Source organism: Wyeomyia smithii, chromosome 1, assembly GCF_029784165.1.
Source record: "Wyeomyia smithii strain HCP4-BCI-WySm-NY-G18 chromosome 1, ASM2978416v1, whole genome shotgun sequence".
In the NCBI taxonomy this organism is placed as follows: Eukaryota; Metazoa; Arthropoda; class Insecta; order Diptera; family Culicidae; genus Wyeomyia; species Wyeomyia smithii.
Window position 1 is genome coordinate 41,197,665 of NC_073694.1, and position 25,679 is coordinate 41,223,343.

Below are 25,679 nucleotides of genomic sequence, written 5' to 3' on the forward strand. Positions count from 1 at the left end.
TTGGCATCTTTGCTTCAGGTAATTGACATGTTTTTCCCATGTGCACTTAGAGTCATACCATACTCCGAGATATTTGAAGCTAGGTGACTGAGTGATGGGTCTTCCGGACAGAACTAGCTCAAAACGAGGTGGTGGTCGCTTTTTTGAAAAGACTACCATCTCCGTTTTTTCAAGCGAGAACTCGATTCCAAGACAACTGGCCCAAACGGTCAGATTGTCGAGCGTGTTTTGCAGGCTGTTCTTCATGTCTGCGGCTAGAGACGCCGTGACTGAAACTACACAGTCGTCAGCTAACTGGCGCATCGTGCAGCCGTCCGTCAAGCATGTGTCGATGTCACTGATGTAGAAGTTGTACAACAGCGGACTCAGACAAGAGTCTTGGGGGAGACCCATGTAGCTTGTTCGTGTTATTGTTGAAGAACCGTGGTTGAAAATTAAATGCTTTTCAGACAGCAGGTTGAACAAAAAATTTGTCAATATAGGGGAGAATCCTCTTTGATGCAGTTTCTCGGAGAGAATTTCGATTGAAACTGAATCAAATGCGCCTGTGATATCCAGGAAAACCGAGGTCATTTGTTGTTTGCTACCAAGAGCCATTTCCGCTTCTGTGGCTAGCAATGCCAGGCAATCGTTAGGGCCCTTGCCCCTACGAAAGCCGAACTGGGTCTCTGATAGTTGGTTAGTTGACTCTGCCCAGTTGTCAAGTCTACGCAGGATCATTTTTTCAAGCAATTTGCGTATGCATGAGAGCATCGCAATCGGCCTATACGAGCGGTGATCTGCGGCAGGTTTATCTGGCTTTTTGATTGCGATAATCTTAACCTGTCTCCAAGCTTCCGGGATCATATTGTTCCTGATAAGCTTATTAAACAGTTTAAGAAATCGTATCTTGGCCGAGTCCGGCAGGTTTTTCATCAAATTAAATTTGATCCTGTCCGGTCCTGGAGCCTTGTTCTTGCAAGACGCGAGGGCAATTGAAAACTCCAACATGGTAAATTCTGGTTCTTCAAAAGCCGTTGTATCGCTGAATTTTTGCTGTGATGGGACAGCGTCTGGGCATACCTTTTTTGCGAAATCATAGATCCAACGTTCAGAGTATTCATTTGCCTCATTACTGTCGGACCTATTGCGCATTTTTCGAGCCGTATTCCAGAGATAGCTCATAGAAGCATCTCTGGGTAACGTGCTTATGAAACTTTGCCAGTATGATCTTTTTTTCAGTTTGTGCAACTTAGACTGTTTTATTTCCAGCTCCCTAAACTGATCATAAAGCTCAATTGAACCACCATCCCTGAATGCTATGTATGATGCTTTTAGAGCTTTTTTCATCTCGGTGCATTCTTTGTCCCACCATTGCTTGTTGGGACGAATTTTCAACTTGTTCTCAGGGGCAGGTCTCTTCTGAGATTGCAACGCGCTATCTAGCACTAATGTTGCAAGGAAGTTGTATTCGTCGGATGGAGAAAGCTCATCCGTTGTTTCGAGACCCTGGGATATTGTGTACGAGAATTTTTCCCAATCAATATTCCGGGTAAGATCATACTCTACTTCGACTGTGGTAGCAGAATGGAGCCTGCTCATAATCGAAATACTGATTGGCAAATGGTCGCTACCGTGGGGATCATGAATAATCTCCCATTTGCAGTATAAAGCCATTAAGGAGGAACACATCGACAAGTCTAATGTGCTCTCTCGTATTGGAGGCCTTGCAATTCTCGTAGCTAACCCAGGTATGTTCAATAAGGTCATATCGAAGTCATCGAGAAATCTTTCAATAAGAACAGCGCGGCTATCATCCCTGGATGCGCCCCACGCCGTACCGTGAGAATTGAAATCTCCCAGGATGAGGCGTGGAGTCGGAAGAAGTTCCGTTATTTGCGACAGCTGCAAACGGTTAATAACCGCTCTAGGTGGAATGTAGACTGATGCGACCGTAAGGCTCTCACCAGCAACTGTTATATGGCAAGCAACAATTTCTATGCCATCAATTGCTGGGAAAGGAATTCGGAAGAATGGGTAGAATTTTTTGATACCAAGGAGCACTCCGCCATAAGAGTTTCCTCGGTCTAAACGGATGATATTGAAGTCTTGAACGGCTAGTGTCGTATCAGTTGACATCCATGTTTCAGATAGCGCGAAAATATCGCATTTGCTATCGTGAAGCAGGAGTTCAAATTTATCTAATTTGGGGATCAAGCTTCTACAGTTCCATTGTATGATCCTTGTTGTCGATTCGTCACTTCGGCTGTCTGAATTAGACATCGAAGGATACGAACGCGAGGAGGGGCCATTTGGTGCTTAGTTGCTTACCCAACATGCAAATTGTTGGAAGCCAAGCCGAAATCATACTCTTGAGGGAATCAGATAGACCAAAAGTGGTAAATATCCATTCAACGATCATTTTGAATGAGATACGTCCATCAGTGGTCGGTATTTCAGATTCCGATGACTGTGTTTTGGCGGAAGCAGATTGTTTTTCTGGTAATTTGGGAAACTCTTTATCGAAATTGTTAGCCTCAGCATTAAGTTTGAATCCTGGAGGTGACGATTTTGCGTTGTTTTGCTTAGAAGGGGTTCCTCTTGGAGTGTCTGTAAGCGTCTTTTTCTGCTCCTTTCTAGGAAGTTTAGGAGAGGACGCGTTGGGCCGTTTTCGCACTGCTCCGCTTGACGGAAGCGGTTGATATGTCTCTTCATCATCATTGGATTCGTCATTTTCCAAGCTGGAGTATGGATTTTCCTGTTGCTGTAAGGCAGTCTTTAGCATCTGTGCAAATGACTGCTTACAGCGTTGCTTGGTCGCTTTTTTCAACGCTTCTGAGCGTGATTTATATGTTGGGCACGCTTCTGTTTTATGTGGTTCACCTCCACATAGACAGCATTTTACGTCCCGTTCGCTACAAGTGTGGTTAATCTCGGAGATTTCACCACACTTGGAGCACTTAGATTTCTTATTGCAGTGGGTTTTCGTGTGCCCTAACTGCAAACAGTTCGTACACGTCATGACTTTCGGAAAAAAAAAGTCTTACGGGTAGTCGAAGCTTGTGGAGCTCGACAAAATCCGGGAGTACTTTTCCCTCAAAAGTGACTCTAAACGAGTCATTTGGGGAATATTTGCCCGTATTATCCTTGGAATACATTCTCCTGCATTCAAGGATCTTTGTTTCAGGAAGGGATGGATTTTTAAAACATCCAACACCTTTCATGACATCTTCTTCAGTGAGGTCAGCCTCGGTAATAACCCCTTCTATTTCAACAACGCGTGCCGGTATATAAACGCGGTACTCGATGTTGAAATTTGGATCCTGGACGACAGCATTTGCTTGTCGAGGATCGGAAAAAGTTGCCTTCAGCTTGTCCGTTTTGACTTTAAAAATCTCAGTCAAGCTGGTGTAATCTTTCTTCAGAGTTTTGCATATCTGCATAACTCTGAGAGGTTTATTTTTGGGTCGGAAAAACACGACCCAACGAAGACCGGGTTGGTTCACCTGGTACTTTTTGACCCGTATTGGCACATCATCAGTGGATGGGACAATCGGGGCAGTTTTACGTGGCCTTTTACGCTTCTTTACTACGTCAAAGAAAGCGTTGTTGTCATTTATGGGAATCTCGGCAAAGTCCATGCCGGACTCTTCAGCCTCTGAGGAGGATGAAAGGTCCGGTGGGGTAGCCAGACCCCCAACCGCCATTCAACGGCTGCGCAATGTATCAAATATAAAAATATGTAATATACTAATGCTAACAAGATAAAAAAAAGTGAAAATATGTATGTATAAAAAGAATAAAAGATGGATCAGTTATGTATATACACAAGTGGGAGAGAGAATAAATAAAAAGTGTCACTTATCTTTGTATGTAGTTGTAATCAGCACTAGCGGTTTCGAGTTGCATCGACTGCAAAACGGCGCCGCCGATTTTTTCCTCTGTCAGCGTACGCGCCAAAAACTAGCACGACACCTTCCAGCACAGTTGCGATGTTGCACCGTCTGAGAAACGGCGTCACCGCCTCCTTTACCTCGCCGGAGCTTCGATCGAATCGCCCTGTTCTTCTAGGAGAAGAAGCAAACCAAAAAACAAGCGCCGCACCTTCCAGCACACGCGCCAAAGCAAGCACTTCACCACTACCACACACTGTTCTTCACCAGCGAGCGCTAGAAAAAACGGTAAATTAATTTAAGCGAACTGCGGAGCGCACAAGAAAATGAACTTTCCTCTTCGGCTGCCGAATAAGCAATGACGAATAACGTTGTTGAGGAAGTAAACTCGGAACCAAAAGTATATCGATCTTTGCACCATGTTGACGGCCTCACATCCGCACTTGCACGCAGCATTAAAAAAAACCACGAAAATATCAGTCTGAGTTTCAAATGCGTCAAAACCAACAAACTACTTTTCACGAAACTCAAAGACTCTACTTCGCATCTTTCAAAAAGAAACGTTATATACCGTATCCCGTGTGCAGACCGCGATAGCTCATACATTGGTATGACTACACAGCAACTAAAGAACCGTCTTGCCGTGCACCGCTCTCTCATGAAACGCTACGAACAGTATAAAGATTCTAGCACTGAGAGGGAGGGAAGGGAAGATGAGTTTAAAAAGACGGCGTTGATGAAGCATGCGATAGAAGAGAATCACAGTTTCAATATAGTCAACACTAGAATTTTAACTTCGGATGACAGGATTCAAGCATTACAGGTGTTAGAAATGTGTTACATCGCATGTGACAGATTCGCAATAAATTATAGAACGGACACGAACAACTTAAGCATCGCTTACTCCGGCACGCTGCGATCTCTCACATGTTGATGCAGACTACTGCAGTCTCTAGCACTCTCTATCTCTGTCTTGCAACATTATTTCTCTCCGTTTTGACGCAACATTTCCCGACGGCTTTAATCGTGTGTGATGTGTGTTGGAAGATACTGTGTAAGTGTAGCTCATCCGTTTGGGTTTTTTTTTTTAAATTTTGAAAAGTCACAAACCAATTAATATTTTGTATATTTTATATCCATAGTGTAGTGCAGTTAATCTAAAGCAATTTTACACCAATGCACCATATTTTGACGAGAACTTGTTTGTTTTGTTTGTAAGTTGTGTATGTAATAACTTAAATCGTGTGACTAATTTATGTAAATTGTAAACTGTTAATCGTAGTTGCCCTGAGGACGAAGAAATATATCCTTGAAACGTCGGCTTTGACATAATAAAACGTGTTTTAAAGAAACCCGTGACCGAAATTGCCATCATTGAACCCATTTTCTTCTTAGCTCTTCAGTGTCTTTTGCAAAGTTGTTAGGCATCTAAAATACTATACTTTAACATAATGTAGTGCATTATTAGAGCATTATTGAGCTCTCTAGAGAGGTGAATGCAAAAATGTAGGTTTTCCCATACGAATTTTCATACAAATTTGAAATGCAATGCGCCAAGCGGAGACAAAACCAATCGACTTCAAGTAGGTTTGGGGTTGTTTGGGACCTCAAAAACCAAAAAAACTTTATTCTGGAAAATCGATCATTTTTCCCCACCCTAATATATATATATAAATTAAAAAATCCTTCCCATAACTTTTTTCCTGCCTACTGACTGAGGCAATTGTCTTCCATCGACTTTGTCTTAACTACCTTACGTGAGGCTTTCATTTGATGAAAAACTGCTCAAAAGGGCTCTTCGTTTTCACTTGAGCGATGACGTTTAAATAAAGACAGTAAATAAAGCGTGAAACCCAAAAGAATGTTCGTACCAATCAAGAGCGAGAAGAGTATGGCAATACATTAAAACCACTCGAATTCAATTGAAAAGGACGTTCGAGTGATACATTTCCAGCATGAATTTTACCCATTGAGCTGAAAATTTTGGGCAATGCTGTGAGGTTTTACGGGACATCGGGTACCACCTCGCCGTTAAAAGCCGTTTAAACACCTTAACGAAATCCAACTCATATCCGTTTCCTACGCAACCATTATTGCGGCCTCACTGGCATCAGCCCTAATAGGCGAGTTAGTGCGTTTGGTTGATGGGAGCGGCATAACCCACTCCGTCAGGTATGGTTTCGGGTTCTTGTGGCTTTTGCGAGAAATCGATAGCCAAGTGTCCAAACCTCACCACCCCTAGAAAATATCCCGCTGTAGGTTCGGGAATGTTTGATTACTATCGGTGGTGAGCCACACCCGTGGTGGCATACAGCTCCCCTTAACAAGAACTCAGTTGGGCATTTAATAGAACTTATGTGTTTTATATCCGGTCACCTCAACTCCTCCAGCTGGTGCTTTTAGTTACGGAAGAGATGGATTGTCGCTTTTTCTTGTATCGTTCTACATTTTGACGGGTTCCTTGTGCACCATCTTCGTCCGTACTGTGTTTTTCTCGTCCAAAATCATCTGACACTCATCGTTGAACCATTCGTTCCGTTGAGTTCTTTCAAAAAACACTATCGTGCGACACGACACGACACGACTGCTGCATCAGTCTTTGGAAAAAGCGTCGTGGAACTCTGCTTTATTTAGGAACGCTGCTTCAAGTGGTTGCGTGTATTTAGTGGTGACACAGGGATGTTTAAATCGTTCTACGCTGTACCGTGTTGAATGTCGATACCGAATGTTGTTTACAGCGGAAAATCTTTGTCGCACTTTTATCATAACGAGGCCGGATCATCTCGTGACTCGGTCTGATGAGGTAGTCTCTAAGTGTACCAATATGGAACACTACGCTGAAAATAGGTACTACGTATTCCTGGTGGTGACGATGGCGATAAGTTTGAGGTCGTTCTCTTTCCTAATAGTTGGTGTGCGCTAAGCTTATAACCAGTCCAAACTCTTTTACGGACCAGCCTGTCGTTACCTCGCGAATGAGAGCTGTAGAGTGGTTGACAAAAGCGAAAAAAAGTGCTACCCCTTAGAGCTGTGCCGTGCCCATATTATTGCCAAGTTGAATCGTGAGCCCGTGAACGCACCTACGATGGAAGAGATCGAAACTTATTATTGGTAAGATTCGACTGTGGGACTATCGTGGCTAAGCTGTCGCCATACGGCTGGCCCACTTTCGTCGCCAACATTCAGGAGATTTCGAAGGCACACTAGTGGAATCACGTTGAAAGGACAGAGAACCCAGCCAATCTCATGTCGTGAGCAGTTATACCGAAGGATAACAGAGTTACAACACTGCTGGTTTCATGGTTCGCACAGGTTGTCGCTTCTTGATCAACATTGGAACACCCGGGGACGTTTGGCGTACGAGCAGCTATTTTGGAGAAGCCAAACAAGAAAGTGCTCGTGGCAACAGACCACGGAAAACCGCATCCACTGTTGGATCGATAGTCGTGTTACTGGAGGAAGTTGCGGATTACGGCATATTGCGTGAGATTCATACGGAATAATCAACGTCGCAGATCGCCTCTCGCAACCCCGTCAAGGATCCTCGTAACCCTGTGAAGGATCTGCAAGAGGCGAAGTATGCATTGGTGCAAAATATTCAACGGGAGTCGTTTGCTGTGGAGATAAAGGCGCTTGTTAATCATCATGCGGTTCCTGCTCGTTCATCGTTGAAGCTACTCAACCAGTTTCTAGACCAACTCGGCATACTTCGAGTTGGTGGCCGGCTCTATCTCGGGGAAGCGTCCGCTGTTCGGCGTCCCATTATTATTCCTGCGTATCACCCTGTTTCACGGCAAGTAGCAGTCGCATACCACAAAATCTCGCTCCATTCTGGTTCTCGAATGACACTAGCTCAAATCCGACAAGAATTTCAGCCCGTAAATGGCATGGCACTGACAAACTATACGTTCCAACATTTCGTTTTCGAACCAAACCTGCCCCTTTATCACAACTTTCTGGCCAATACCCTAAGTCCCGTACAACGCCCTCTCGAATTTTCACTGGTGTGGGTTTTTGCGTTTCGGTCTTTTGAAAGCCCGTTCACCGAAAGATTGCATCTCAAAAGGCATACATCGCCGTTTTCGTGTGCTTCAGCACAAAAGCGGCACACACCTCGAACTGATAGGGGACTTCACCACTGCTGCTTTCCTGTCTATCTTGCGACGCTTTAATTTAATAAAACTCGCTTTTTCGATCCGACCGCGTGTGTACTTAATTCCCAGAGGATTGTAGTGGATGAAATTAATCCCTCAAAAAAGCATCCCAAGGTATACTAGGCGTCGAGTCAAAGGTCTGAACAGGCCTTTCATCCTCAATTTGCAAATCACTTCAGTCGGGTACTTCCTATGAAATTGAGAGAGTTGTATGGAACTGATCCGAACTTCCAATCATTAGTCTGATTTTGTTACCTTGGTCTACACCGATTGTTCAGGTCCTCATTGATATTGTGTGCATCCTGTATTCGTGTTTTTATAGGTTAATTAGACTTCTCCAGAGAATTGTGATTGGCGACATTGGCAAGAGGAACGAGGTTTTGTTGAGACTCCTTCCTTTTAACAAAATGAGTCCCTCTTATAACAAATCTGGCCAGAGGAAAATTTGTAAATGTCTATCAAAGGAATTTGAATTGGTGATGTTGGCAGGAGAGAAAAAGGCTGGGTATAGTAGAGCAGTAAGGTGTCGTACACAACTTAAGTAACGCATGAAGGGGGGTTCAGTCTGCGTTACTTACTGTTACATAGTGGGGAAGGGGGGGGGGCTGGTTAGCTGAGACAGTAACGTAACTGGGTTCGGGTTGTTCAACGTTAAGTAATTTTGAGGAGGGCACCCTCTCTAACGTTACTTATAGTTACATAGGAGTGAGGGGGTCTGAAATCTAGATTTTTAGCATTACGTAATATGTATACGACGCCCAAACCTAAAAGGGAAGGTTAGAAACTTACACTCAATCTCGAGGAAGCATGTCACTTACACTAAATAGTAATACTGTCAATATTATAAAGTGCGGAGAAAGCACCTGGCCAATATCACAATAGGACAAATATTTCTGATTGCAAAGATGAGTCCATACGTCAAATATCTTCATGTTCAATTTACAAAAAAAACTAAACTTTGGAAGCTCACCTGGTATTGAAGTATGAAGCTGATTTGACAAGTCAGTTGTAGTATGTTCGGGTCACGGAGTTGATGACATTTCGTACTTTTTCTCCGATAACTTTCAAAGTTGGTCAACCCCAGTGGTCATGTTATTCAACAACCTGTTCATATCAGCAGTATCCCGAGTCACTTTGTCAATCTGCCTCAATCTCGGCCTGACGGTTGCTCAATTATTTCCGATCGGGCGGAATTAGGAGCAATTGGAGGATTGACGTATTTTTTAATGTAATCTACCTAATTACCACGTTACGGAGCACTTCTCGACTGCAGTGACAGCGAATTTCTGGTCAAAACTTCAGTTTTTGAGCCCTTATAAATGGAAGAAGGTATTTTTTTCAGACATTTTCATGTTCATTGTCTGTGCACAACTGCAAATGCTTTGCTATATCAGAAACTTTTTGGCGAAGTTGATAGCGGAAACAATCTATAATATGCTGAGGACATCTCCTCTGGCAGTGGTCTTGTAGATTTTTAGGCCTGGCCTGGCCTCCATCAGTATGCATCCTTCGTATTTCGTCCAAACCTTGTTGAACTACATTCGAGTGCGCCTTTTGGCCATCAGATTTTGAATCAGCGTCCTGTTAAATTTTTACCGTAGAAAACTACTTAGGTACACTACATATATTCCAAACAATTTTCTGTTGAAGGACCGATGATAGAATTGACAGAAGTTTTGGACTCTCAATGGATCAAACTAACATCAAATAATAAAAATTGATATGATTTGGTTTTGGGTTGATTGAGTTGAGTAAGTATTTAGTTATGAAAAACTAATAAAATTCAACCATTGCAGACTCGAAACCGCAACCAATCGCAACGCCCATACCTCCAGCGCGACCAACAACAGCTCTCCTTCCAGTCAGCGCTGTCCACGTCGTCATCATCGACGGGATCCAGCTACTACTCGGTGTACAACGATCACCATGAGCCGAGTCTGGTGCGAACGTCTTCTTCCTCGGCGATAGTAACGTCCGGGACCATTGGGCCGACCGTCACCGGTCAATCGGCACACATGGTCTCGAACAGTAACATCTCATCCCATCATCCATTACTAAGTTCATCGTCATCCTCGTCGCTTCATCAGCAAGATCTGCAGCAGCAGAAATCACAGAACAGCCCCGACGGAATCCGATATGGAGGCTGTCAGCCGCCACCGCTAGTACAAAAAACTAAGGCTCGGGATATTACGAAACGACGGGGTGCCATAAAACATCAGAGGTAGGTTATTTGTGGTTTGAATTTGTAGTTGGCCTATGGTCTGTCCAGACTCGGACATATGCGCCGCAGGATGTCATACTCCCAAGTCCCACTGTAGAACTCGTTACTTTTCTTGCAGGACTCACGAAATCAACGGTCACAAATTCGTGGCCAAATTTTTCCGTCAGCCGACTTTCTGTGCCTTCTGTAAGGAGTTCTTGTGGGGCTTCGGCAAGCAGGGTTACCAATGCAAAAGTGAGTATTCAACTAAACTAAAATTCCCATAACTTGGCGATGATCCTAAATCACCCCGGCAGTAATTAACGGAAAACCGTTCACGTTACCCATCGGTCGACAGAAACCAAAACGAAGAAGCGAAATAATAAAACAAATCACTTCTACTCGGCTGACCGGTTGAGTGTTCACAGCCACACCACACCCCAAGCATGATGCTGCGAAATAAACGGATAAACGTTGCCGCATTGCCGCAAAGTTTTCTGATTGATGCCCGTCACCGTTTCGCTTTCGGACAATCCTTTCGGTGGGATTGTTTTCATTTTCTGTTTAAAATTATGGCAAGCCATCAACGCGGTCGTGCTCGTGACCCACGCGGTTCCGATTGTCAAATAACTTGTCATAGTTTTTTTCTTATGATGTCATTCGTACTCGTCATATTATGTGTATTGTGTTGTGTTCCATCAGCTGTTGTGGGTGTGAAAAAGGAAAATTTGCGTTATGTGTGATTATCAGTTCAAGAGAAAAATTCATTTCAAGGGGTTACGGTTGTTGTTCCGAACAGGGTTGCCAGCAGCTTTCAAAAAACATACAAACTATTTTGTGTAGCTGGAAATTCTGAGCTATGCAAATTAGATTTTATATTGTAAGGTCTATAAAATATTTACCAATATCTGCATTTATCATATGACCAATGGTTTGAGATTCTCAAGCAAACGAGCAGCGAAGTAATCAAATATTATTGTCACAGTTTACAGCTATTTTAAATATAGAAGGAATTTCTCAATGTGCACTTTGCGTCAATTTCTTCTCACGCGAGCTTACTATGAAAAGCGCGCACACACACACCGCGATAAGATATATCATCTGCAGCAGCGAAATATTCGTTGACCCACGACACCAAGTGCCATATTGCTCCCAGCAGCAGCTAGAGCTGAATGCAAAGCAATGCTCGGGACAGAACAGATAGGTGGAAAATAAAAAGCGAATGGAATGAAAAACAACAATTAGCTAAATGATGATTTAAATTCATTTGTTTGACTGTTTTGTTGATTGTTGGCGACACCGTTCGCAACTGTCTCCCTGCGACACTCTATTTATGTTGCTGCCTGTAATCTGAGCTGTCAAAAAATTGGTATTTAAGACACGCATAAATTTTCGATCACTCCATTACCCTGGGGGGGTTGGAATGTCGCAACGTTTTTCACGTGAAGATTGTTTTGAATATTTATTAATGATATTTATTTTTATTCAAGGTGGGGGTTACCTATTTTATGTGTGTTTTAAAAACAGATTTTGTGAGCGCGTTGTCTATAGATCATTGCAAAACAACCTCATTTTCAGCTCAGGGAGCTTGTCTGAATAGCAAAGTATGAGGCAACTAGAAACCGGAATTAAAGGTGTTGTAGTTTGGACACACTGTCAACCTAAGCTGCCATTTCGTTTCACACAGCATTTCATTTTAGTTTGCTCTTCCTTTTCATTAGACTTTTTTAGGCCTCAATGCACGGAAGAATGGGTTTTCCAGGCATTCTTTTTCGTACATTTTTTTTTGTTAGTATTGTCAGTAGTGGGAACCTGGCTTTTCAATCCACATCTGCAAATTATCAGTAAAACGAATCTAAACTTGCAGGGGACACCTTCATAAAACCCACTGCTGTAAAAGGTTCTCAAATCTGACCGCCAAAACTGCACTGCTGTAAAATGAGCTGTTTTTCCAGATTTTAGTTGACTCGAACTTAATTAATGTTTCGAATCGATTCGTAAATTTGTGGAAAATAGTTACCTACCCTGGAAAGTAGCAAAGCTGACACTAGTCTGAATCTAACTGATCCGTTTTCTTTTGTTTTAGCCTGCCAAACTGCGGTACACAAAAAGTGCCATGAGAAGCTGCTGGGAAGCTGTTCCGAATCTAGCTTTAATTCCGAAAGTACAATTGTAAGTATGACTGATGAAAAAGACTCCATTAACCACTCGTTTCAATAGGAATTTTCATGAGTGCACATGGGATGACTAATTTGGTAACCATCGTGATTTTCAAGCAAGCCATAAATTTATTTGTTTTCCATTCGTTGTTCGTTAGTTAGTTTTGACCTGTTTTGACAAACGACCAACTGCAAGAAAGAAGAAAAGTATGATTACTTAACACTGTCAATAAGTTTGGCTGATTTTGAGTAAAAGGAAAGCATTCTTTTCAAGTACCAGAAATAGAAAATTAGAGTAAAGCAAAGTTGCATATTCAATTTTAGGGTGCTATTTCGCCGCGTGACGATAGCTCGGTACACAAGTACAATTTAGAGAAACGATGCTATTTCGCCGCGTGACGATAGCTCGGTACACAAGTACAATTTAGAGAAACGATGTACGACAAACTTGCAGTCCCTAAGTAGTACTACAAGTTTGCCAAATAGGTCAATGCTCTAACTCTTATGCCTGAAGCGTGAGATCCCATATTCACTGAAATATTCTTCTAATATCCAAGGTGAATATTATAATATTCACCGCGAATATTGGTTGAATATGGGCTCTCACGCTTCAGGCATAAGAGTGAGAGCATTTTTTTCTTCGACAAACTTGTAGTATAACTTAAGGACCGCAAGTTTGTCGCATATTATGTTTCAAAATTGTACTTGTGGAACAAGTTATTGGCACGCGGCCAATTGAATTCAATTGTCTATGGTAGCAATTTTCTGTAATCAACAAGTATAATTCGAGAGAGTTATTTCAAAAGTAAGCAAGCGACAGCAATAAGTACTGAACCAGCGGGATGCAATCACGATTGTGAAATAAATAGTTTCATAAATTCAATATAGTTAATAATCCAACATAACCTTTTCGAAAGTAGGTTTCGTTTCCCATACGCACTCACGAAGTTCCCAATGAAACACAGATAACATTTATCAGAAATTGTCCATATTACAGAACAGACCTAACCCATCGATTCTAAACATTCCTCTACTTGCAGTATTTAAGGGAAAGGTTTAAAATAGACTTACCACATCGTTTTAGAGTGTATACGTTCATGTCGCCAACCTTTTGTGACCACTGCGGCTCACTTCTGTACGGTTTCTTCCGTCAGGGACTGAAATGTGAAGGTAAGTGAGTTAGAACTGATAAAATAACTACATAAACAAATAACACGGAAACCGAAAAAGCGATTCATTTTGCCAACACTGCACTGACTCGATGAAATTCTCAGAGATGGCATTCGCAGCCGTAAACTAGTCCCCTATAGATGGCGCTGCGTGTTTGCCATTTTTTGCGTGAAAGTCGCGCAGGAAAAGCTTTCCTACAATTTTAGCATCCTTCTCCTCCACACACAGCCGTGTGGATCGAGGGTGATCATTATGTTGCGGTAAACAGCTTTCCCTATTCGTTAACGGGGGGAATCGTGACGAGTATAAATATCATCGTAAAACAGAAGAGAAGCTGTGAGCGTGTTTACCGGTAGTTTTGCCGGTACGAGAAAAGTGTATTTATAAACCTGTTGGTGCGTTTGCCTTTCGGAAGACTGGAAAGGGCACTTCAAACAGATTCCGCTGGGAGCTAAATCACAGACACAGTCACAGTGTGGGCTAGGGAAATCAGTCATAAATTACAATAGATGTCACCGCTAACGACCATTCCAATTAATTGGTCAATTCCTTTTCAAATGGGGAAAATGTCTAGAGCTGTTACTTTAAGTTATTATGTAGTGTTACGCGCGGAAAAATATGTTTCCTGGAAATTTGTGCCCAAGTCACACTCTATAAAAATAAAAACAGGGGTTGAAACGATAGAAATAAAACCTGGAGTTGAACGATCGGATGATTTGGTACACCACAAGGGAACAGTCAAGACATTAGCAATTTTTCTCACTGTGTTTGATATATCAACTCAATAACTCAGCGAATACATGAAAATTAGATCATTTCTTTTATAAGTCTTCTTTATTCGAGAAACATTAACTTCAGATAAGCGATAACTTGATTCTCGTAGTATCAATAGTGGGCTTCGCAGCGCTCGTTTTCAGTTGATGTTTCTGCAATTTCGCTTTCTTCGTTTTCATGCCAAATGATATAAAGATACGCGAAAATTTAATCCATCATTTTTTATTTTAATTAAATTTTGCACACGTATTTGAAGCAAACTGAGTGCTTTTTACGAGTTGATACATTTTTTAGACTCAGTAGTTTTCTAAAACGACGTAAGAATTTTGTCGCAGGTTTTGGAACTGTTTTGAGAATGGAGTGTAGGGAACTACTATTGCTTTTCAAAAATATATACAAAGCAAAAAAAATTGTTTGCCTGAATACAGTAATCACCCGATTATATCAGTATCCAATTTTATCTGCCCCCGATTTTATCACATTTTTCACCCGATTTTATCATCATAAAATATTTCATTAAAAAAATGTCAGAGTGAACTGATTTTCTATTACGCTTCAATATTTTAGAACTTTTTCATAATTCTGTGTAGAATAACATCGTTCTGGATGTAGTTTACATCAAAAACTCAACCGATGCACAATGTTATAGACTGTTCCGAAAATTATAAATACATCTTCTTTCTTGAATAAAACAAAAAATACAGGATTTTTCGGGTCATTTTATTCTGAAATATAGATAATAAGTGTTTTCTTTCCAGTTTCAATTCAAGTTGTGATTATTTTTCGTAGGATACGCGAGTTCTCTAACTTTTCTCTTAACACTACTCATAAGCTTTTGCACAGTGTGTTTTCCGACCATTTTTACCACTTTAAGCCAATCTTTTTTAAATTTTTCAACATTGTCCGCTGGTTTGACATATTTCCTCAGCTTTGCCTTGGTAAAAGCCCAAAAAGTTTCAATAGGGCGAATTTCAGGGCAGTTTGGAGGATTCATCTCTTTTGGGACACATGTGACATTATTTGTTTTATACCACCCTAGTGCATCCTTAGAGTAATGGCAGAAAGCAAGATTGGGCCAAAAGATTGGAGGATTGTTATGCTGCTTAACCATGGGTAACAACCTTTTCTGCAAACACTCTTTCACGTAAATTTTACCATTCATTGTGTCATTCGTAAAGAATGGACGAGATATTTTCCCACATTTACAAATGGCCTGCCAACATTACCTTCCCCATTTTTTTGGTCAGAAGTTTGTCATAAAGCTTCCGAGCTTTCGGTTTCACAGATTCAGCTTGTTTTGGATTTCGTTTTGGCTGCTTCTGCTTCCGAAGTGTCTGCAGACCCATTCTTCCCTTGGCACGCATAACGTTACTCGCCGAGGTTCCAAGCTTTCTCGCCACATCTCGTACTGATACTGAAGGATACCGCTTGTAGTATTCCTTAACCTTTTTGTCTATTGTGGGACCAACAGGCCCGGGTTTTCTACCACGTCTTGGGGCATCAGTAAAAGTGCACTGACAGTTTCTAATAAAAAGCGTTGCTTCAATTCGAGAAAGCTGTCAGTGAAATGCGATTATAGCACTGCCAAGTTAGCTCTCGCGCTATAAATTTATAAAATATCTCACAACGTAGGGTACACAGCGGCTAGAAATTAAAATACGGTCTCTTTCCCATCGAGACGCGAAGCGGTTCGGATCTCAAATAAAAGTTGTTCTCAGTGATCGTTAGTTTAATTTAAATCCTGTGTGGTGCTTAACGAGAACAAAGCCGAAAACCCCGATTCTGCTCTGAACAGCACTCTTCACAATACTTCCGCAATGCGGTTTGAACTGCTCCGACACTTATACCTTCTTCTCTGGCTAATTTTCTTATAGAAAGACCACTCACGGTGTCCCATTTGTGCACAATTCTTTGCTCGGGAGAAAGGCCACGCATTTTCAAAATTTCGCACTAAATGTTAGAAAAAATGAGAGCATCTGTTTGTTTTGGATGTAAACAACAGGACGCAGCCAACGTTTGGTTGAATACTGCACATTATTTGAAATGACGGTTGATCGTAAGTGTATTTATAATTATCGGAACGGTCTATACATTTTTCTGTTTTCGTGCGAATACATAATTGAAGAGTGATACAAATGTTGATTATCAACGTATAATATGTTCGGAGAAGTTTCAAAATTTTTGAAAACGTATCTTTTGATGTAGAAAGATGAGTGATTAATCCTCCTAAAAGTGAGATAGAATATTTACTTTTTTATTAGATAAAGTCAGACGCTTAGTGTCTTAAGCAAAGTATTGGGTGATCTCAAAACAAGAAACTTTACAGAAGACATCATATTCCTATCTCTTACATATTGCAAGCAACATAAAGTTTTTATGAAAAGGCATTAAATATCGTAATTTACATATTAAGATTTTTCCGGTTGTAATATGTGAGAGATAGCAGCATGCTTGTGAAATCATCTAATATTTTGCTGATGGTACTGCGCTACAAAAAGAAAATATTTAAAAAAAAACAGTGATGACCGATTTTCCATCCCTTAACAACTTTTCTCTATGCCAAGAGACAAACTAGTCGAAGACTGAAAGTCTCTATAATAAAGGAAAAAAAAACTTTTCTCTATCTTTTGTCATTATTCAGATACATCGATTTAAAAAACAAACAACTGCAACTTTTTCATATGTTTGTACAGATAATTTTTCCAAAAATATTAAAATCACTGATTTTACGTATTTAGTTATTGATTTAACATGTTCAATAAAAAAAAAAAAATTTTAAAAATTTCCCGATTTTATCACTTTTCCTATTTTATCACCTTAAAAATCAGGGGGTGATATAATCAGAGGGAGCTGGTAGCCACAAGGTTACAGAGTCCGCCTTGATAAGTAGATGGTCGTGAGTTCGAATCTTGTTAGAAGCAGGCCATTTTTAATTATCGAAGGACTTAAGCATGGGTTAATTCTCAGGCTCCTCATCACCACCATCACCACTCCCTAGAATCACCTAGAGATAGAGAACATTTATATGCTTCTGAAATAACTTTGCTCTTGCATCGATAGAACCGCGATACACACATACCCTTCACTCCGTTCTCGTAATGAAATAACATTTGTACGTCTCTGGGATTGGGTTTGGGTAGACGAACGCGCGCGTCGTCGCTCTCTCGCAGTCGATAGAATTAGAATCGCGATACTACATACGGTGAAATTTCGAAAAGGATTGCGACAAACGCATTAACACAAAATCTCCTCCATACCCGTGATGCTTGTGGAGTGTGCAGGAGTATATCCGGCTCTCTAGTAGCAACAAGTATCGAACTAACTTTCCTTTCCTTCCTTCCTTTGATCTACGTTCTGGACCGGCAGGCGTCGGTAGTTGGAGATGCACATCGAGGTCATTGGAGATGCACATCGAATAGCTAAAAATCCCAAGCAATAATTGATAAAATTCCATGTGCAATTCCGGTTGATCCTGGTCAGTAACGAATTGGCAACCGGTGGTGTGGTGATCAATCAAGATCAAGCTCAAGCTAAAAATCAGGGGGGTGATATAATCGGGTGATCACAGTATATTTATCAATAAACACTAAATTTTTTATTTACAAAAAAACAGTTAAACTTTTGTTCAAGAAAGCGGAAGTAATAAAAAAATTTAGGTAAACAGTCCAGGATGAAAAAATGAAAATTTTTTTTTTGTAGGTTAAGTTTAGATAAAAATTGATAACTTCGAATTTTTGGTTATGTTTACTGGGTACCACCGTGAAAATGATACACATATTTGAGTGCCTGTTTTCTGCCTACCCTGTCAGTCATCTCTTCTTTTATTTTTTGATTGCCTCAGAGTTCATTTGTAAGTGACAAAAGCAGTGTTCAGTTTTTTAAAGGAAAATTTGGATTCAAGTAGAGAACAAATCATGATATTGTATCTTACTGGAATGAGCCACATAGAGATTGGAGAAAGCTGTCCCATCTAAATTTTAGTAGATTTTTCGTGCACAGCACCATCAAGCGGTTCGAGGAACTGGCATGGTTGTCCTCAAGCAGACAAAATATTTGCCTGTTTTGATTGCACAAGTAAAGTGTATCTCGTTCATGGGGACATGCTGTACATTCACAGTGATTATTCGTCCAATATTTTTGCTTTTACAGAATAAATTTTACAAAAGTGAGACTAATTTTAATTTTTTTTAACTTTTTTTTTAGAGTGTATAGTTTTTTTAAAAAGACAAAATTATTATCTACTACTTTGCCGAAGACGTCACAACGATCAAATAAACCGTTTTGGCTTCAAAAATAATTATAATCTGCCATAATCTAATATCCTTTTTACAGAGCATTTTACATGGTTTCTCAAAAATGAGTCGTGATCAAAAAAAAAAAAAAACAATAGCCTAAAATGGCATTTCTTGCTTATAGGAACATCTATGCAAAGTTTCAGCCAAATAAAAAATTGATCAAAAACGATAACTGAAAAATAGTTAAAGAGGTTGTGTTTGCGACACGACTGTAAGTTAATGTAGAATTATAACAGCTCGTCATATGCCAATGTATTTCTTGCAATAGATTTGAGAACACACTCGATTAGGGTTACTTAATTTGATGGTGTAAAGCGCTAAATTTCAATAAAACTCATTTCAATAATATTAAATAATTTTTCAACCGGAGACAAGGAGACTGCGGGTTGAAGTCCCGTCTGGACGGGGTTTATTTTTCCAAATCTGTATCATATTTTCAGTTCGCTTATTTGTCGCTGCACACATTATCTACCTTTAATGAACTTGAATGTTAACGGGTAAAAGCCGTTTTTGAAAATAGAAATCAGTTCGAAAACAAATAGCCCTTCCGTTGTCGTGTCGCGCTTGCAGGCACGACTCAGACTGTCTCGATAACACGGTCCGTAAGAGTTATCAGCGTCAGCTGACTCTTCTGGGTTTGATGAGACATTCCTTTCAGTCGCAAAAATAACGCCTGCACAGTAGTGTATGTAGTTAGAGGTGAGCAATAGAATAAGTCGGCAGTGGAATGTGATACGTCTACAGATTGTGGAACAGAACCACCGTCCCAGTAGTTTAATTGGTCAAAACCAGGCCCGGTTTTAAAAGGGGCAAATACCCCGGGCCTTTCGACACGAGCCCCCACACCCCCCCCCCCCCTAGTCTTGGGCCAGACGTGAAGACAGTGTGAAGACCTTTTTTTTGCTCGTCACCTTCCAGCGAAGCGTTAAATCATCAAGGCCCTGATCAAAACATCATGCCGGAGACAAGGATATTGTGGGTTCAAGTTCCGTCTGGATGCGGCATATTTTTCCAAATCTGTATCATATTTTCAGTTCGCTTATTTTTCGCTTTCACAGCTGCACACACTGTTTGCTTTCAATGAATCTTTCAACTCTCTCTTTTTTTTAATTATTAGTAACCTTGAGAGAAGCGTTGTTTAATTGGCTTGAAATCATTCGCAAATAATGTTGAAGGTTGTTGGAACACAGTTGTGGGTAAAGCACCTCTTCACCGTAAAAAAGTAGGAAAGTGATATCTGAGATACAACCGCGTAGTTGACGTAGGAATACGGTAGTTATCACTTCAGTAAAATTAGTAGATGGAGCTGTAGTGATTTGTTACAAAGAAAGTTACAAAAATGTTAATTGAATAAATGGATAAAATCATGAGGTATTAGGATCTCATTCATATTAGCGCTTCCCAAATTTTCAAGCCCTTTTTCGATATTCTAATAGGCGAGATTAGCTGCAGTCTTGCATCTGATTTCACACATTCGATAAACGAGATGGTTTTAAAAATAACTCTTTTCATCTCTGTTTGCAACGTTTTGGAGAGTGGCAGTAAAATTCAAACTTATATCTCTGCATTCCGCGGCTTTACCATCTGTGTGGTACCGTTACAGGAATGGAAATGAAGGTGAAACTTCTATTTTCTACCTTTTATACCAGGATTTATAAAATTATTTTAGTAAAGGAGGAGCCTCGTATACTAGGAAATGACATAGAAAATAACTGTCGCAAAATCGTTCACAAGTAGTCTACTTTAGTGTCGGTCGTGATAGTGAAAAAACAGTGAAAGGTTGTTTAGTTTGATTTACACTGAGATAAGGAGTTTTACCTGATATTTGGCTTCGTTTTTAGCATTGAGTCGATATATGCGTTCGGCATGGCTTTGCATTTTCCAATTGTACAAAAAACAGCATCGCGAAATCAAAGTTTTGTTAATTTTGATCGAAGCATATCAAACTTTCCAACCCACTGCTGCGAGAATAACGGAAATCCGTTGAGAACTGACTGAGTTTTACGCATTCGAAAGTGCCAAAGAAAACCACTGCCGAAGCCGTTCGCTTTGCTATATAACTTCAATCTGATTCATCCACTTTTATAAGCTTTCAAAAACACTTGATAGTTTACTTATCTTATTTTCGTAAGCGTAAGCTAAGGGATCAGAAAGAAAGTTTCTGAATAGCTCACGCTTCTTTTCGGAATCTGAATTCTGGTATCGTTGTACATCTGATGCATAGGGTTGAGTAAATTCATTCACTTTAAAAAAATGAAGAAATAAAATGTATGAATAAATGCTGTTAATGATGCTATTTAACAAGATTTTTGCGTTGAATAGTGAACCACCTGAAGCTTCGAAACGTTTTGTGAAACTGAGATCAGTGCCGGATTGATGTATGTTGGGGCCAAATAATTTTGAGAGCCCACTTTTCAGTTTTCAAAATTTCAATTTAGCAACATGTTTAAACTGATCTAACAAATAGAATCAACACTTCTGATCGTAAACACGACTTTGGATTGGATGGATTTTTCCATGATTATTTAATCGTATTTAACGGATTATAACTCAATAGTCGAATAGTCGACAGATTGATAAAACTTACAGTTATTTGTTAATAATGTCACGCTAGGCATAAAGTTCACTCACACTTCAATACGATGTATTATACACAAAACAGAAGAAGCGTGTGAACCGAGCAAAAAAACCACGTTATTTAAAAAAAACGTCGTAAAAAACCGCGTTTTTCGGAAAATCGTCGTGAAAAAGAGCCGTGTAAAAAAGACCTTACTGTAGTTGTGACAATGACAGGATAATTTTTCAATTCATACATCGGATTAAAGTGTTAATGAAATTGATCATTGGAAGCCTTCTCCAGTTGTTCTGAATATTCCCAAAGTGGATAGAACTTTTGGCCTCCTTGATGTTTTTGTTGAGTGTCTGGAAGTGGTAATAAATAGTTGAAGAGGTTGTTTACAAGACACTAACGCAAAGTTAACGTATATCTAATAAAGGATTTTTTCAACAGGTTTAAGAATACACTAAATTTTAGTGATAATTCTCTTTCGACTCTCTTTTTCATTACCTGATTGGAAACCTTGAAGAGGAACGTTAATTTTGAATTGCCATTTACCGATAGTTTTCTTGTTTTTCCACGCTCCGCACACACTGCATGCAAGCAAATAAGATATAACGATCATAACACACGCTTCCGGCACGTTCACAGCTATCAGCAGTGGCAAATAGCTGGAAGCAGATGCGACACGAAAGATCCAGATAAAATTACTAACATGTCCGGACATGTTCAGTAATGCTGTGCAGTGCAGTGCTGCGATCCGCCTGTTGATTAGTCTGCTGTGAAACTACGCTACTGCCCTGGAAGTAAACTGTTTTCTTGCTGTAGAAATCGGTTAAGCGGTGAAGACTAAATTCCTGTATTAGCATGCTTTTATACGTGACTACTGAGAGTAAACTTTAGGCATAGACGCCTAAAACAACAATAACAAATCGGTTGAAAAGTCTTATCTATTGTATACTTAAACGTTCTATTGTATACTCAAACGTTTGCGCTCTGAGTAGTCGAAACATACCTTCAACAAGGCTCTACACTTTTCAATGGTCAGTAGTCAGTATCAAAAACCACAATTTCCCGCACTTTGCTGGACGCATAATTGATTTTCCGCTAATTTTGGCGCTCTCGATGTTTTCGTTTTTTATTTTCATTCTCGCTTATTTTCTGTCGGTCTAGTTCCGCTACTGTTGTTGGACCGGCGCCAACGGCTTTACTTCCTCATGCGATGGAAGGCGTGATCCCAGAGATTTTTCGCATCAGAAAATCTCCCGGTGTCGGCTAGGATCGAATCTAGACCAGTTGGGTTGGTCGTGAGTGGATCACGCCACCCCATAACCATCGACACCTATGTCGGCGTTGGGATTCGAACCCAGGCGTCGAGCGTGGTTGGCGGAGACGTTACCAACCACGCTAGGCCCCCGCCCCCTTTCGTTTTTTTAACTGTACCCCTATAAATGTTGCCATAGTACGTAATTCTACGTCCTAAACAACACGGGCAGCGCTAGAAAAACTTCTAAAAACTCACACTTCCCGGTTATTTCTGATTTTCCGACGGGTCACCTGGATACCACCTTGAACAATACCCCGCCACCGATCACCTTTGAAACCAATTTTTTGGAATTGATTCCATTTGCGGTGTTTCCAGATGTTCGGAGGGTCAAATAGTGACCTGCTGGCCATGTATATGTTCAGTCCAGATATTGGCCCAGACCTAGCAAACCGCTTTCTGAGAAACACCAGAGTGTTATATATTGAATTAGCTCCAGAAGCATAATTCTCACTTTTAGGGAGATTAATCAAATTACACCAACTATCAAAATCAAGGGTTGGATATTCTAAGCCCTCTTTAACCTCTACAAAGAGAATGTGGCAAAGAATCACACCTTCAAGTTTAATCCTACCCAAAATTGTTTCTCACCACGTGAGTTTTTAGAAAGCTTACTATCCGTTTTAAGGGAAATGAATCACTCTACAAATACTGTCAAAATATAAGGATTTTATTCTAACTTACTTCTCCGAAGATGTTATAAAAACCAGGCTCTCAGGCTCTACGCGAAATTGTTTCTCATCACGTGCATCCTGCAACATTTATTGTTAAGTCGTTGGTCTGATACTCAATCAGTTTAAGCTTGTACTAACTTTTATTACAAGCATTGCAGCTCCTTGTGGTCTTTAAAATCTATCATTGGAAAACAAGTTTTGAAAAAAATGATATTCCCATATAAAATCTCATAGAAACTAAAAAATCGGGCACAACACCAGGGTTCTCCCGATAGAATTGAAAATATACACAATTCTTTTAGGATTCAAAAAAACACGAAAAGAGCATTGAAGCGCGAAAATAACACCATCAGTTTTTCAGTCTAATGGACAACTAGTTCATTACGCAACTCCTCTAATTTATTAGTTATATCGCGAGCAGAATGCGAGGGAAAGTTGTCTTGGAGAAAGGGCACTTTTTTCACATATTTACTTTTCATGGCAACCGGTATTTTCGAAAGTAATAACTTTAGAACGAGTTGATTAAATGTTATGAAATTTTGATATAATTCTAGTTAAGGTTGGTAAAGTCGGGCAATCGCAAAGATTTTTGATTTGCAACGTCAACTCTTTGTCAGGCCAAAGCCTTTTCAGCCCATGTAATATGTTCATAAGAAACGTCACAAATACAGAGATTAGGCATGATCTAGAGCAGAGAAACTTGGTTTCTTTGAATCTGTTTTTTTTTCTCACAGGTTGACAACCGAGTGTTACAGATGTTTTTATAGAAAACTTCAAACTACCATACTAAATTATCACAAAGAAATCCCAATGATTATTTTTAGTTTGAGTTTTTTTTTTTCAAATGAATACTCAAGTAACAATTTATGTCTCATGGTACTCTTGGAGACTGTCTTAAAACTTACTTTATACTTGTAATACACTTTAAAACCTTATATGTTATTTGGGATGCTCCATAAAAGAAAGGAAAGGTGATAAATTACTTGCTGAATAAGTGCCAGCAATCTAAATTAAAATAATACTACTGCGTTGTATTTAAAACGCGTATCATTCACGATAATAAGCTAGCATCATACTCAAAGAATTGATTGCAAGAGACCCCCAGTGGCAAAAGCACTTTACAGACGATCCGATTGTCGCACTGTCTACATATGTAATTAGCATACAAATGATGCATGTTCAACCCCTTGGCGGAGGAAAACAAACGAATATCGCGTGACGCTGTTTCGAAACCGGTCGGTTGGTCTGATGGCCACGGGCGGCGTAGCGCAGAGACAGATGCATTCAATCCTACCGAACGCTTGCCGTTCGAGAAATTATTGCGTTTGACGCAGCCCACGCTGAGCTAACGGACGCTCCGGACCACAGAACTGGGTCAGCTGTGAGAGTACGCCACTGGCAGTCAGCTGGGCCTGATGGATGGGTAGGATTTTCCTGGACATCGAACCCGGCTGTGTGTGTGCGTTTTCGCGGTTCATACCAGACGGCAGAGCAGATTAGGCGTTACGTCACGACAGTTTATTTTTGTTTGATGAAAACAAATCCATCTGCCGCGCCGGTTCAAGTAGTTTCTAACGGAGACACGGAGCGAAGGAACAATTCCTCACATCATCGTTATTTTTACGACACTTTTCCACAAGTAGTCGACGTAAGCTCAGTGAATCAGTGACCGAGCTGAAATGAGTCAAAAACAAAGGTAGGTCGATTTTGGCGGTTCCCAGCCTCTCTTGGAACGTCCGTGTCGGCCATGTTATAATTATCACTTTCCAAAATCCATTAAAAATAACAGGGCGGCTTGTCTGTCACGACGAAAATCACCAGCTCAGGTGGAATGTCAAACAATCCCGCTTCGACTGACGGACAGCCATCATTTCACACAGATACACACGCCTTCACGCACCACAAGACTGGGTTCAGAATTTCATCGCTAATTTTAAAACCGCATATTCACGGCAGTAATAAATTAAAACACCTTTCCGTGAACGCGCCAGCATCCTCGCTGTTACCCGCAAGCTACTATCCGAGCGTGTTTTAATAGGTTGAACCTAAGTTAAATTAAAAAACAGACCTATGGTTGAAAGGAATGTACTTCACTTTCTTCTATAGTGGCGGGCTTCCCCGCATCCGAAACGAAATATGCCCACACAGTAATTTCTTGTGCTTTCGATGCACTTCGAGAGGGAGTACTTTGGCCACAGCTCTCGGACCTGCCTCTACGTTCACCTGTCGCCAAATGATGGAGCAGTGTAACACAAGCGAGAGAATTTTCGTGGCAAAATGCGAGTTTTCTCCCCCAATTTTGGCAGCTCGGTCCTGCCAGCCGTTGGTGCCAAGAGCATCCAACCAGTCTGCCAGAATCCGTTGACCGAGTCGGTTCCCAATAGAACAGAGAAGCCGCCGCGACGACTGTCGAGTTCTGAATAGTGAAAGGAAGAAGCCGACCGTGTGACAGGTGCGATCATCGCGTGCGCGGGTTTGTTGCGGGAGCGGTAGGATTCTA

At 40.7% G+C, this 25,679-nt stretch overlaps 1 protein-coding gene across 9 annotated transcripts in view; it reads left to right on the forward strand.

Annotated features, from left to right (window-relative positions):
• The window catches only part of LOC129730314 (putative protein kinase C delta type homolog), a 145,674-nt gene that overhangs the window by 40,426 nt on the left and 79,569 nt on the right, over window positions 1-25,679 (forward strand). For 6 of the 9 annotated variants that reach the window (XM_055690319.1, XM_055690168.1, XM_055689921.1 and 3 more), the window contains 4 exons: window positions 9,823-10,247; window positions 10,366-10,481; window positions 12,313-12,398; window positions 13,426-13,555. In XM_055690319.1, the coding sequence (XP_055546294.1) occupies window positions 9,823-10,247; window positions 10,366-10,481; window positions 12,313-12,398; window positions 13,426-13,555 (757 nt within the window). Of the gene's footprint in view, window positions 1-9,822; window positions 10,248-10,365; window positions 10,482-12,312; window positions 12,399-13,425; window positions 13,556-25,531; window positions 25,669-25,679 lie in introns of those variants that run through there. The other 3 variants (XM_055689601.1, XM_055689833.1, XM_055689756.1) reach the window with 2 other exon arrangements.